Source organism: Mytilus californianus, unplaced genomic scaffold, assembly GCF_021869535.1.
Source record: "Mytilus californianus isolate M0D057914Y unplaced genomic scaffold, xbMytCali1.0.p SCAF_10, whole genome shotgun sequence".
In the NCBI taxonomy this organism is placed as follows: Eukaryota; Metazoa; Mollusca; class Bivalvia; order Mytilida; family Mytilidae; genus Mytilus; species Mytilus californianus.
Window position 1 is genome coordinate 42,887,110 of NW_026262582.1, and position 15,321 is coordinate 42,902,430.

Consider the following 15,321-nt stretch of genomic DNA (forward strand, 5'->3'; position numbering starts at 1 on the left):
GAATAGGGCAAAATAGGGCAAAAAAAAATAAAGAATAAAGAATAATAGGGTTCTAAAATATAAAGAATATAGAATAATTACCAAAAAATATAAAGAATAGAGAAAAATGGGAATAAAGGACCTCCGTCCAGACCCTCATACATCCTCGATTTTAAAAATTAGGGGTTTAAGTGTACTTGATAAAGGTAAATCCAGAAAAGCAATTCGGACGCACAAACCTTAAAGTGTTCGTTTCATTCGGAAGAACTCATTGATGGACATACAGATAATTGCTGGTGGGATAAATAATGGCTAGTTGTCAAGCAAATAATCTACCCCCATCAATCATATCCTTTTTTCAAATGGATGTTTTTCGACCACCTTCAATACCTTCAATGTCGACCCACATTACAGTACATGTGTGTCGACGTTTTTAATCAATTGTTTAACTAGTGTGTACTCGTACTACGCATGTAACAAACATTTGTCACTGGACGTGAAGGTGACAACATCAAATAAACCATCAACTACTGTAATGAAGAAATTTCTTAAGATTTAAATATGTATCAACCATTTGATACAAAAAGGAAAATAAACATCATAATTACAATAATCGATGAATGCTAAGTTCTTTCTTTTTACATGTACACACGAATATGACCCCTACAGGTGCAAGCTATTACTTTCATATAGCATTTTGTTATCGCCCTTTTTCAAGTATCGCTTAACATCCATGATAGGTTTACGATATTAAACACAACGGAAAATAAACAGCTTAATTACAATAATCGATGAATGCCAAATACATGTACTTTTTTTTACAGGTACACACGGATCTGACCCCACTTAGGTGCAAGCAATTATTTTTATAGCTTTTAGTTCCAACCTCTTTCCAAGTATTGTTTAACATCCGGGATACGTTTACAAATTTAAAGAATGTGATAATTTTTATGCCATGAACATTTTTTATTTTTTTAAATATTCGTAAAAAATAACGGGACAAAAGTGTGATTATGCGATGAAAGTAATTTTACACCGTAGCAATAGGAGATTGGTTGTTCAATAGGTTTTTTTTTTATTTCATATTATTATACAACTTTATGCTTCGCAGAGCAAAACATTATCAATTTTCATTATATGGAAATCACTGATTATTTTCAAAATATGAACACATGCAAAAACTTTAAATTTCTACTTATAAGTAACTCCTTAAAAATGTTAATAAATCAAATAAATCAGTTGCCCATAGGACCTTTGCACTCTCTCATTATCATGTCCAGTGAAACTTGAAATCTTAGCCAAGACACTAATTTGGCAAATTTGTTTAAAAGTTTAAATCACAATGAACATGTGTACTAAGTATCCATCTTGTGTGACCACAACTTCATGGTTAACCACATTAAACCAAAGCTTTAGCCTGATACAGGACGGGCAAATGGACGAACGAAAACAAAGATTGAAAAATTGTATTTAATTATTATGGATCATTACAAAAAGCTCACCAGAATTAAACAGAATTACAATGGTATGCTTTGCAAGATTATGCATTTTTTCTCCAAATGCAATATCCGTTGAACTGCCCTAACAGCAATTTCAGCAAAGCCGTTATTTGAAGTACAGTAAAAGGTCAGATTATCTGTACCAAAAAAAAAACCGTAAGTTTTGTTCACAAGAATTTAGCTTTGAACCATGCAATTTTTAATGTATAAAATTGAGATTGGAAACGGGGAATGTGTCAAAGAGACAACAACCCGACCAAAGAGCAGAAAACAGCCCAAGGCCACCTATATTGGTATATCTATACAAATACGCTCAATATTCTTGAAGATTGTCTATGTTGTAGTGAATTTATAGAGAGAGGTGTTGAATGCAGTTAAAAAATGGTATGTAATCCGATTATTCGGAGTTTTCAGAATAACTTCTTAATGGACGAATGTAAGGCGTAAACCCTCATCTCTTTAAACCAGTTGCTGAATCAGACACAGCTCTTCAATGCAAAAGAAGTAAAAAGATTGCTTCTATCTTACCATGCTTTCTGACTGTTTTTTTTCTTGTTGAACTACAAACGATGCTCCTTTCTTGATATCTTGATAAAATATGGACTCCTGTAATAGTGGAATCTAGTAAGAGATTACCTATATACATTATGATGATTTTTATATAAATTCTTTGCAATTCAGCATATCCATGAAAAGGTATTAAAATAATGGAATAACCTTATTTAATACAAAAATTTTTAAATTCTCATGAATACAGGATTTTTAAAAGTACATGTATACGAGTGATCAATTGGTTCTTTCTTCTTTTGTTTAGGAATAGTTTGTTTAATGATTTGTTAAGTCCCTTTCAGAGTGTCTGAAAAAAAGTTAAAATGTGCCTACCTTACCGCGTAATTTACTCTCTCCCCCCCCCCCCTAAATTTTGTCGGTTATCTAGAACTTATTTTATTTACACCTAGTACATCAGTACATTTCTTTTTCATTTCGTAGTCCTTAGCAATAAAAGTAAAAACTTTGTAGTATATTTTTTCTAGCGGAATTATACCTTTTGTTCTTGTAGGTAAATGTCTGTTAGTATTCCTTGATTCAAAGATAAAGTTGGAACATTAGTCTTGATGTCATCATTCCGTACTAAATGGAAATGAACTTGTGACCCTTCAACTTTTAGGTCCAGGTCATAAGTCTTTGGATAAATGCTGCCGTCTGCTGATCGTCTTGTACGCAGACCTTGTGATATTTTTACAGGTATTTCTTCTGTACAATAGATTAAAGATAATATATAAATATAACACAAAATAACACTTATAAATCTTCTTTATGAATATGATACCTCTGTAAAAAGACCATTCTGAGATATTTTTTCTCAAGTTTTCACTATATTTCTCAGAGTCCCGCTAAGCAAAAATGGAAATTTACATCTATAAAAGCAGTTCTAAGGGACTTATAATTTTTTACATGGGAAAAGGGGGGGGGGGGGTGTTGGGGTGTCTGGTCATTTTGCAATCTAACATATAAAATTTTCTTGATCCCCCCATAACATTCTAATAATAAAGTTTCTTGGCTCGGTTAACAACATCGCCGTTAAATTTAGGATTTGCTATTCTGTTTGAAATCAGTTTTCTACAGGTACAGCCAAACTTGCAAACCAAATCTTTGTATCTATGGAGAATTTAACTCCCCCCCCTTTTTTTTGTATTCCCAAATATGATGGTACTGTTACGCTTTGTCGAAATTTTTATGTAAACATTTACCGAATGATGCTTTATTACCGGTTACTTAGACGGCTATTAACAGATCCCTTAACGAGTATTACAATGTTTTTTAACGGAAAGAAAGCATGACACTTTCCAAACATGAGGCATCGGAGTAACGTCCCCATTCATGACTGCATATTTATACATCCAACACAGTCAGCCAAACGGTCGTCACTCTTTAGCAGGAGCTTTGTTTATGCCGCATTGGTGACCCCATTTATAAACAGTCCTTTCAAGGCATATTTAATTCAAGTTGTGCCACATTCAATGGATTTTTGGAGAATAGAATTATATGAAAATAGTTCCGGTAACATCGATATTCATATTAAGAGTTCTAATACTAAGGATGTTCGCTAGTCTATATTGATAGGATATATATAACGGAACAAAGAAAGCAGAAAAAAGTCCGAGTGCTTTTTTTTTGCGATATAAGCCATTTCTAATTTGGCGGGAAATGGTTCTCTCTAGATTTTTCATACATTTAACATTGGCACCATTTTTTTTCCAGAAAAGTAAAAACAAAACTAAGATTTTGAAAGATTTTCAAAATGGCTTTTAAACAAATCAAATTTGTAATAAAATTTTAGAAAGAAAAGAAGGGGGTTAACGGGCAAAATTTGTAATGGGACCACATGGATAAAACCTGATGATTCCGAATATCTGATCTGACCCCCCCCCCCACCCCTCCCCCACCCCCCCCCCCCCCCCCAAAAAAAAAAGAAACCCAAGATAAGCGAACATCCTGAAATACGAAAAAAACTATAAATAAAATTATTTAGAAGTATATTTCCACGGGCAAAAGGATGTATATCATCGCGAATGTCTAAATCGTTCGTCTTACAATACTATAAAAAACAAGATCGTGTCAAGTATTATAATATCAAAAGACATAAAGATTATAGTTTAATAAGAGTGTCTCGATACAGCCTTGTTCAATTTGATACCAGATGTTTTCATACTAAGAATATACATAACGACTTTCAAATTTAATAGTTTAGGTAAGATCTTATCAACAAGGGAAATAATAAATCCACTTTAAATATTTTAATTTACAAAAAGGTAGGGCAAAATTTCCATGTGATTATTTCACTCACAGGGTCAAAAGTTAAAAGTTGTCAAAAACTACTAGAAATTGATGACTTAAGAGTTTGTATTATATACTTAAAATATAGTTTCTAAATTTTACATAATAACATAAAATAAAAATGTTATCCATCGCTATATGTTGCTGTTTAAGGCGTTTAAAAACAAAATTGCAAATTGTGACATGTTTTTGTCAAATTTTGCATCGAAGGACGTCGCTAATAAAAATGAATAAATTTATCCGAAAGACAATAATAGCTTTAGTTCCAAATTATTTTTATTATTGATATCAATTGTCAATCTGTTTCGTCTCTCTCTCTCTCTCTCTCTCTCTCTCTCTCTCTCTCTCTCTCTCTCTCTCTCTCTCTCTCTCTCTCTCTCTCTCTCTCTCTCTCTCCTTCAATTTTAAGTTAAATATCATTTAATTAATAAAGAACAAACAAACATGTCTTAAAATACATTGTACGACGTTTGAGTATACACACTGAGTCGAGGTCAGAGAAAATTATAGATTTGTTAGTAAAATATCCAACTAGCCCACTTCATCTTTGTGAAGTTAAATGAACCTTTCCTAACTTTTACTGACTGGTACATGTGGTATATTTATTGCTATATGATGGGACTGGATCAAAAGTGATCTTCATTTCCGTAGTTTTGTAAATATCTAGGCCATTTCTATTCTTTATCCCCCCCCCCCCCCCCAATTATTCATTATTCTTTATATTTTATCACTCCATTATTCTTTATTCTTTGGTCTATTTTTCTCTTTTCCTTTTCCCCATTTATTCTCAAGTTCTTGCCCATTGTTGTATATTCTGTTAACCTCATCCAAACCACATATGTATACAAAACTTAGCTTGTTACTGATTCTTTGATGCTTTTTCAACTTTTTCAACAATATGTTATCTGTATGGTACCAGATATCAATTATTCATTATAATCTTAGGGGTCAAGATGTGTCTTCATTCAGTGTCAATAGCATGAATGGAAAAAATCCAGAACTGTTCAACTTTAGGAAAAACAAGCAATGGGGTTAAGGATATTCGCTACTCTTGTTTTTGACTTTTTGTCAGATTTTTTCGGAATCCTCTAGTTTTATCGATGTAATGCCAATAAACATTTTGCCCGCTAATCCCTAATTTTCTATGCATAATTTTATTACATATAGGTTAAAAGGACCTTTTTGAAAATCTAAAAACATCCTTGCATAGTTTTTGAAAGAAAAAACGTGCCATTTTTAATATATGAATAATCTAGAGAGAATCATTTCCCGCCAAATTTACCTTAGATAACTTCTCAAACGCAAGGACACAGACCTGTCATTTATTTCTATTGATTAAGTTCCGTTATTTATATACTATCAATTTATAACAGTCTTTTAAAAATCTGTATTTTTGTTTTTTTGGTACCTGTATGAGACAAGAACAAAATATACGAAATTACCAGATTAAAGAATAAATTTCTAGTCCCATTTAGGCCTACGCATTACACAAAATATACTAAATCTGTTTCATTAAATTTAAGACTATACATCTCTTTTATTTATAAATATGGAAAAAGTCTAAATGACGTTTTTTAGAACTTAAATCGTGTACATTACTTTTGAAAACATTTAGCTTTAGAGACACTTAAATGTACTCTTTGCGTTTAAAATTAAGAAATCATATTGTTATATACTCCTACCTTTGTACTCCACTTTGTCATGAGATGACCATCTGAGAAAACATGACATATTTGGAATCCATAGCACAAAAACAATAGAGAAAAACTTCATTCTGATACTATTAAGTACAAATCAATATGCACCCGGAACAAAAATTAAGAATGGTTTTTCGTTTAAAGAAGGTTCTATATAGTGACTGTTTTATGTATATTGTTTTGAGTGCAATGTCACGTTTAATATAAGTTAATCATGCAGTTACGTGTCTAAACATACACAACATACACTGTAGGCCGTCATAGTATAAACATGCACTTGTTTTTTGGGGTGACTTATATTGTTATTATCAGAGAAAATTTAAGATTTATGATTGCAAACAAATTACCATCCTTTAGCTTTTTTTGTTCGTTTAAATGCTCATTCCTTTAAGTCTGACTTGCTAATTGCTTGATTGCTTGATGATGTTTAGCATCCAAACACCACCAACTGCTCATAAAGGCTTTATATGATATTCTTGTATAAGGGTCTTGATTGAGGGGGAGGGGTATAATTAATTTCAGTATTTTTTAATTCTTTAGGCTATTTTGTTTCAGTACAATCTTGATAGGGGGCGATGTAGTTTAGAATGATCGTTTTTGTCGATTTGTACCTGTATTGGACAGCAAAGACATATCGTGATGTTTAGTTGCTTTCTCCCTTAACTTTAATTATCGTATGCATATTCAGGACGTGAAACTGTTAACATACACACTACTAGTTTTTTTCCTGCAACGTGGGACGACAGGGAACAAGGTGGTAATGTTGGACTGCCACTAGAAAACAATGAAAGCAGAAAACAACATTGAACAAGAAAACATATACGATAATAAAAAAAAAATTTAAGTCCCATATACGCACAAAATATACTATTTGTGTTTTATTAATATTAATACCACACATTTTCTTTTATTTATAACCATAATTTTTGAAAAAAATTTATATCCTCTTTATTGTACTAATTGCGTTTAAAATTAGGAATATAGAATTTTACACACTCCTACCTCTGTATTCAACTTTGTCATAAGATGGCCATCTTAGAAAACATGAAATATTTGGAATCCATATCACAAAAACAATTGAGAAAAACTTCATTTTGATTTTTCTAGTTATAACTTAAATAAACGTATCAATATCCACCCGGAAAAAGATACCAAGAATTAAATTGAAGTTAAATTCTTATAAACTGTTGTCGTTCTTGTGGCTACTTTAAAAGTAAATCAATTTTTAACTTTTACGTTTAAATACCCCTTTCAACCATTCATACGCAGTTACATTAAATTTAGCCATTCATGATTTAAAAAATCAAATATCTATTTTTATGGATTATTGAATTGTGATTCGGGCGAATGAGTCAAGCAGGTATGGTTTTTGCTCTTACGGAAAAACGTGACCTCCAGACAACGAAATGTCTACAATAATGCGTTGATTCTAGATTATGACCTTAATATTTCTAAACAAAATGACAGTCAAACAATGGATGGCATTTAAAGAACTAGCTTATATCATATAATGATTTGTTCAGTAAACCAAGCTAATTAAAATGTTTACACACTATTTGAATCAATACATATTCCGTGGAAAATAGATTAATCAATTAAAGAATCGGTACAATTCATAAATTATTAAAGAAATAATCTTCTCAGATATATAGGCTAAAAAGATTTAAAATGTGCACAAATATCATAGAAACACGTCTACTGAATTTAACTATTAAATACAGTGAAGATTTTTGGGTGTTAACTACTTGTTATAATGTAAAAAAGGGGGAGGGTTGGCAGGAATTTTTTTTTCGTGCAGCGTATTAATTTTCATCTGTCTTGGGTAAGATTTTTAACAAGGATATTCATTGACCAAATCCCCCAGCCCTCTCCCTGCGCAAAAAAAAAAAAAGAATCACTGCATGATATTCTCCTCAGTATGAAATAAAAATACGTTTAAACATGCTGTCAAAATAAGTATAAAATGTAAGACACTTTATGTCGCCTTTAATTCATATGATGTAAGCTTAATTGTGCGTATAGGTAATAAGCGGGATTACACATGAAAACGACAATTTGCATATTACAAAAACACCCCATTTCACACTATGACAATTAGCAGTGTATGGAAACACGACATTTTACACAATGACCATTATTAAAATTACAGAAAAACGGCATTTTACACCATAACAATAAGCAAATACAGACACGCACCATTTTGCACCATGACAAGTATGATATTACAGACACACACCATTTTACACCATGACAATTGTCAAATTAAAGAAACACTCATTTTTTCACCATGAGCATATTACAGAAACACGGTATTTTACGCCGTGACAATTAGCAAATTACAGAAACACATTATTTTACACCATGACAAGTAGCCAAATACAGAAACACGGCATTTTACACCATGACACAAGCTTGGAAATAGATAGCATTAATGAATTTATTTATAAACTGATGATTGAAAGGTATAAACCAATGAGACAGCAACCACACAAACCAACACATCCTTACTATATTATTTAAATGCAAGATATTTTTGTAGACCAGCGTTGGACGTGTGCACGTATCCCAACAAGCATGTCTCGAATGGTCCTTGAAACCCTTGATATATATAAAAACAGTTCTTCAACATGCTTCTTGGGACACGTGCAGACGTCCATTGCTGGTCTACAATAATATCCTGCATTCAAAAGTAAATCATTGCAACAACAAAACAAACAAACAAAAAAAATCAACCATAAAGTACAATTTATACTTTACTACCATCAATGTTAAAAAAGTTATTTCCAAAACTTTGAAAATTTTGATACAAGTTTTTAAATTAAATTTTGAATTTTATTTTGTTAAACTGTTTTTACTTTGTATAGTAAATTTGTCTACTGCAAGAAACAGGACTTATTGCACTTCAAATGACAATTTTCTGGGTAAGGTTGTCGCTCATTTCTAATTCAATTAAAGATTATACGTAAAATGAAAGTTTTTTTTGTTTAGTATAGATTCCATGATCTTATGTGTTATCGCTTCATTACTCACATTACACAAGAGTCAATTATGGGGAGAGTCTGAATTATTCGGGTTATCACTAGTACAGATACTCTTAATTACGGATCTGGATTAAGTTTTTCCTTAAAATCGATCGTGGATGCTTTTCTTCAATGACTCCAAACGTCGATAGTTTCATGTAAATAATGTACAAAGTCATATATAATTCCTCAGAGTTATAATTGAATGTGTGTTTGACTGATCTGCATTAGACACCGACTATGTGTGCCTTCATCAGATAACTCTTTATTCAATTGTGTAATGGGACACAAGTAAAACTTCAAAAATGAAACAAAAGTCTCGATATGATTTTCTCGCTGTGTTGGAGACCCATTGGTGGCCTTGGGCTGTTTTCTGCTCTTTGGTCGGGTTGTTGTCTCTTTAACACATTCTGCATTTCCATTCTCAATCTTATTTACTTGTAATTTTGTAAACACAATTGTGCTATTGTTTTGTACTTCAAGTTGGTTGATGCAATCATATTGGTCTGTTTGTTTATGTCCACGAGCTCCAATCTGGTAAATAAAACATCTTCTTTTTATCTTTATTCTAAACAATTCTATATTCATGCCAACATTGCCCCACACTTCAAACAGCCACTTCGATACAAAGCGGTACGTGTATATACCGGTTAGTGTTGCTTGTGTGTTCTACGCTAATTGTGCCTTAAATAGAGCTAACCTTCAATTCGAAATCACACTGAGAATGAAACAAAGGGAGGACGTATAGATACTGCCAGGCAAGGCCAACCTTTTTTGGACGATTTGAAGTCATACTAGAGGCTCTCAAGAGCCTGTGTCGCTCACCTGATTCTACTTTGGTTTTGGAAATCATGTAAAAATAGATTAAAATCATAACAGATACCCTAATAATGAGTGAGGCCAAATTTGGTTTAATATTGGTCCTGTAATTTAATAAAAAATCCTGGTGGCCATCTTGAACAGTAAATCGGCAACAAAGTAGCAACACTTCATCAGCACCTCATAAGAAACATTTATGCCATGTTTTGGTTTCATTCCATTCAGTGCACCTCTAGAAGAAGCCTTTGTATGTATTTCCCATAGGGTCTTATGTTAAAGGAAGTCCCCCCATTGGCGGCCATCATGGATGAAGGATCAGCTTCAAAGTAACAAAACTTAGTCAGCACTTCATAAGGAACATTCTTGCCATGTTTGGTTTCAATCCATTCAGTATGTGGTTCTCTAAAAGAAAACATGTGTATGTATTGTCCATAGGGTCCTTTGTTAAACATTGTCCCCATCTGGCGGCCATCATGGATGAAGGATCAGCTTCCAAGTAACAACACTTGGTCAGCACCTCAAAAGGAACATGCATGCCATGTTTGGTTTCATTCCATTCAATGGTTCTCTAAAAGAAAACATTTGTATGTATTTCCAATAGGGTCCTATGTTAAACTAAGTCCTCCGCTGGCGGCCATCTTAGATTATGGATCGGCTTCATAGTAACAACACTTGGTCAGCACCTCATAAGGAACATTCATGCAATGTTTGGTTTCATTGCATTCAGTGGTTCTCTAAAAGAAGACATTTGTATGTATTTCCCATAGGCTCCTATGTTAAACTAAGTCTCCCGCTGGCGGCCATCTTGGATGATAGATCGGCTTCAAAGTAACAACACTTGGTCAGCACCTCATAAGGAACATTCATGCCATGTTTGGTTTCATTCCATTCAGTGGTTCTCTAAAAGAAGACGTTTGTATGTATTTCCCATAGGGTCCCATGTTAAACTAAGTCCCCCGCTGGCGGCCATCTTGGAATATGGATCGGCTTCAAAGTAACAACACTCGGTCAGCACCTCATAAGAAACATTCATGCCACGTTTGGTTTCATTCCATTCAGTGGTTCTCTAAAAAAAAGACATTTGTATGTATTTCCAATAGGGTCCAATGTTAAACTAAGTCCCCTGCTGGCGGCCATCTTGGATTATGGATCGGTTTCATAGTAACAACACTTGGTCAGCACCTCATAAGGAACATTCATGCCATGTTTGGTTTCATTCCATTCAATGGTTCTCTAAAAGAAGACATTTGTATGTATTTCCCATAGGTTCCCATGTTAAACTAAGTCCCTCGCTGGCGGCCATCTTGGATTATGGATCGGCTTTAAAGTAACAACACTCGGTCAGCACCTCATAAGGAACATTCATACTATGTTTGGTTTTATTCCATTCAGTGGTTCTCTAAAAAAAGACATTTGTATGTATTTCCCATAGGGTCCTATGTTAAACTAAGTTCCCCGCTGGCGGCCATCTTGGATAATGGATCAGCTTCAAAGTAACAACACTTGGTCAGCACCTCATAAGAAACATTCATGCCATGTTTGGTTTCATTCCATTCAGTGGTTCTCTAAAAGAAGACATTTGTATGTATTTCCCATAGGGTCCTATGTTAAACTAAGTCCCCCGCTGGCGGCCATCTTGGATGATGGATCCGCTACAAAGTAACAACACTTGGTCAGTACCTCATAAGGAACATTCATGCCATGTTTGGTTTCATTCCATTGAGTGGTTCTCTAGAAAAAGTTCAAAATGTAAAAAGTTAACGACGACAACGGACGACGACGGACGACGACGGACGACGGACGACGGACGCCAAGTGATGAGAAAAGCTCACTTGGCCCTTCGGGCCAAGTGAGCTCAAAATGATATAGTTTCCAATCAAAAGTGTGGAGGGCGAACGCTTATGATGTTCAAAGTTGGGGTATGGCGACCCTACCCTCCATCCCCTTGAATTCGTCACTGCAATACATACACTAGTAACGGGTTTTACTACTGAAATGGTCATTTTGAACTGAACAACTCTTAAATGCATGAATTTACCGCAAGGAAAAATGTCAAGATCTTTTTCAGTTGTTCAGTACATGTTCAGTATACTAACTATCGCGATCGATTAAGTACCAGTCAGTACTGGTTTAGGTAATTAAGAAAAAACCCGTAGCGTTAAATCCAGTACTGTTAAGTACACGTCAGTTCATCGATAAAATAGTTGATTGGGAATTTTCAGTAGCATCCAGTTCCAGGTAAATCTATCAATTTTGACATAAAATTGTTTGTGCAGATTCATAAGGTTTGTCTCCCTTTATTCGAGCTTGTTTGTAATACCCTGATTTCTCAATTATATTCATGTCCTTCCGTGAAAATTTGTTTGCTTTGTTCAATTGTCCAAAATAAAATATATATGAGGGTTAATTGAGCATAAATTACAACTAAAATGAAATATGTTTTCGGAATTGCGTACAAATTTACCTAGCTTTAACGGCTTTCGGTAAAATTCTACAACTTTTAACCTTTAAAAAATGTATACTCAATTGATTAAATCGGACTTGACAATTAGACTTTGTTATTCAAATTTCAAATGGAAAGAAATATTGATGATCGAAAATAACTTTTACATAAAAACTGTAATGTATTTTTTACTTCTTTTTGGTAAATTGTATCTATAAAGATTATGTTCCGTAATGACAGGAATTTTTATTCGAGGTCTGTAAAAATATTAGACACAAGCTTTTATTAATACTTCGTTAGTTAGCAAGTAAAAAAAAAAAAAAAATCGAAATTTATAACAGATAAAGAATATTGTTTATACAGCATAAAACATAACAGGCTCCTTAAGTCTCCATTCGTTGCTAAAAAACGACGATTTTCAAATAAAATGTCAAAAAATAGTTGTCAAATCCGTGAGTAAATACGTAAATACGTAAACCTTAGCAACAAATACCATGTATTCTGTATTTTAGATATTCAAGATAATTGAAATAAAAATGATCACACCCCCCCCCCCCCCCGAAAAAAAACCAAAACAAAATATGTAAGATAGCTTTTTGTTTTTTAAATTACATGTTTAATTTGGATATTGGTTGGCTTCGTTTTTTACTGGTTTTCTCGTGTTTTTCTTTTTTTTTTAATGACAAATGAAAAAAAGAGTCTAAAATTTATTATTTTGTATTAAATAAAATTTTGACCAAAATAAAAACCCAAAATTTGTTAAATTTCTTTAATAAACGAGTTTTCAATTATAATGTCCATGCCGTACAAAAAGCACCCGGAAAATAGCAGTTTGATAAAGGGATAAATTCGTATATGCCCGGCAAATAATGACAAATACCAAATTCAATTATTATGTATACATGTATGTATATTATATAATCATTATTGCTTATGTGTATAATATCATCCAACAAATTTCCATTGTCCAGGTGACTGCGACCGATCGATAATATAAGTCCAATATGCGTGCCGTATGCAGAATGTCGTCCCTCCTCTGGTCGGTGGACAAATTAAATATGGAATGACAAGTATAAACACACAAGAGACAGATTATTCGGTCTGTACATGTCTGTATTGGTTGAAGGCATATAATTGCTGATATAATTGTCATTGAAATTCTGATTGAAATTTGTCTTATTGGCATCATACAACATCTCCTTATTTATATTTTGAATAAAATGTCACTGCCAGCGGTTATGTATAATAAATGATAATATTGATGAACTAATGTTTCTGTTTACGTTAAACCAAATATCAACATTTACTCTTCCACCAGACAGTCTGAAATATTTTATTATTATATAATGTACACCTTTGTTTGAAGCTTCCGTTTATTTTCTCAATTGATGTGTTTAGATTGTTCTTTTCAGTGAAATTTAACAGTAAAAATGAATCGATTTTTTGAGGGTTTTATTTGTCAGTTATATTGATCAAGAAAATGAGCAATGTCCCAATATGTAAAGTTTTTATTCCACGTTTATACTTTAAAATCTAAAATACTGCTCGTTACCACGACATTCAATTATTTTAACAACCCGACAAGTATGAAATTCTATGTACATTTGTAAGAATATATTGGGTATAAGTGAAAAGACAGCAACCCCACGAAAACAATATGCAGAAGACATCACAAGACCAACATACAGTCAATAGACAGTAGACAGGTTTACCCATATAGTGTATATAACAGTTGAGAATTAATCTAACGGAAACAATGAAATATCTGTCATCAACGCCCATTTTATTTTTATAAAAAAAAAAATGCTGAACATGTATGTAATATTTGCCACTGGACGTTAAGCAATTACATATGTATCTATCGATCATTTTCATGAAATGACATTATGTTTTGAAGCTCAAAGTAAGTATATATTTATATATATCCGTAACACGTGAAGCTGATATACTGTGATTTTTTTTTTGTATTTAGTGAAGATGTTTTAAAAATATTAGAATTATTTAGAATCTCTAACTCAAGTTAAACATGTTCACTCAGCAAGGTCTGTGTATAATATGAATTCATTTAGGAAATAAGTGTTTAAAAAGAGTAAATTTGGTGTTGGATAATTTCAATTTGGCAAAAAACTATGATCATCAACGTGTCATCTATAGAGAATGCAGTCATGCAGCCATTGCCGTGAAAGTACATGCAAATCTTCCTTAGGTATACTTACAATTTATCATGATCTAATTTTATATAATCTTCATGGAAAGCCTATGTCTGAAACTTATGCGCAGTTCTTGTAGTTTGTATTTTTAATGGTAACACGATAACATGTTTTAAAACTGACTATTTTAACCCCTTTTTTACTTTGTAACATAATCCTTAAAAGTACATTCGAGAAGAGAGTTGAAATAGTTTGGTAATTTGTAGAAATAAAATGTGCAAACATGTACAGCTCGTGCATTCATTTGCACATACTTACAACTTTTCGTCCAATCAAATTGCTTATATTTGCCTTCTAATTTTCATAGTACATACTTTTCCCGTGTACTAAGTAACTACGCATGAATGACCACAAGGGTAAGATTTCATTGTATCGTAATCAAGATATTTAAAACAAAAATTGCCACTGGCTATTTTGAAATAAAATGCTGTGTTCCAAATTAAATTAAATAGTTTGTAATTTGTTTTCAAGTTGATTTTTAAATATCCTGCTATTAAAATCTTTGGATCTAAAAATGTTTTTGACAATTGCAAATTTCTTTCATTTAAATAAAGGGTAATACGTATGGAGTACAATGATATCTTAAAATTATGATAATGTATCATCCATGCAATTACTTTGTACACAAAAAAGTGTGTACTATGAAACTTTGTGAAGGGAAATTAAAGCAACATGGTGATAATTTTTTAAACTTAATTAAGGAAGTGATCTATTTCGACATGAATTGATTGATTTATTGATTATTTGTTGCGTAATGTCCAGTGGCAAATATTTCATGCATGTTCAGGACGATGTCATGAATTGAAAAACTGTGAT

At 32.7% G+C, this 15,321-nt stretch overlaps 2 protein-coding genes across 2 annotated transcripts in view; both read right to left on the reverse strand.

Moving 5' to 3' along the window:
* LOC127718169 (uncharacterized) overlaps positions 1-7,203 on the reverse strand; it is a 29,788-nt gene extending 22,585 nt beyond the window's left edge. The window contains exons 1-3 of the mRNA XM_052224136.1: positions 7,016-7,203; positions 2,524-2,732; positions 2,007-2,084 (exon numbers count right to left, since the gene is read on the reverse strand). Coding sequence (XP_052080096.1) covers positions 2,007-2,084; positions 2,524-2,732; positions 7,016-7,106 — 378 coding nt within the window. The 5' untranslated portion in view covers positions 7,107-7,203. The remainder of the gene's footprint in view (positions 1-2,006; positions 2,085-2,523; positions 2,733-7,015) is intronic.
* LOC127718168 (serine-rich adhesin for platelets-like) overlaps positions 1-15,321 on the reverse strand; it is a 199,855-nt gene that overhangs the window by 93,080 nt on the left and 91,454 nt on the right. The gene's annotated exons all lie outside the window — the stretch shown is intronic.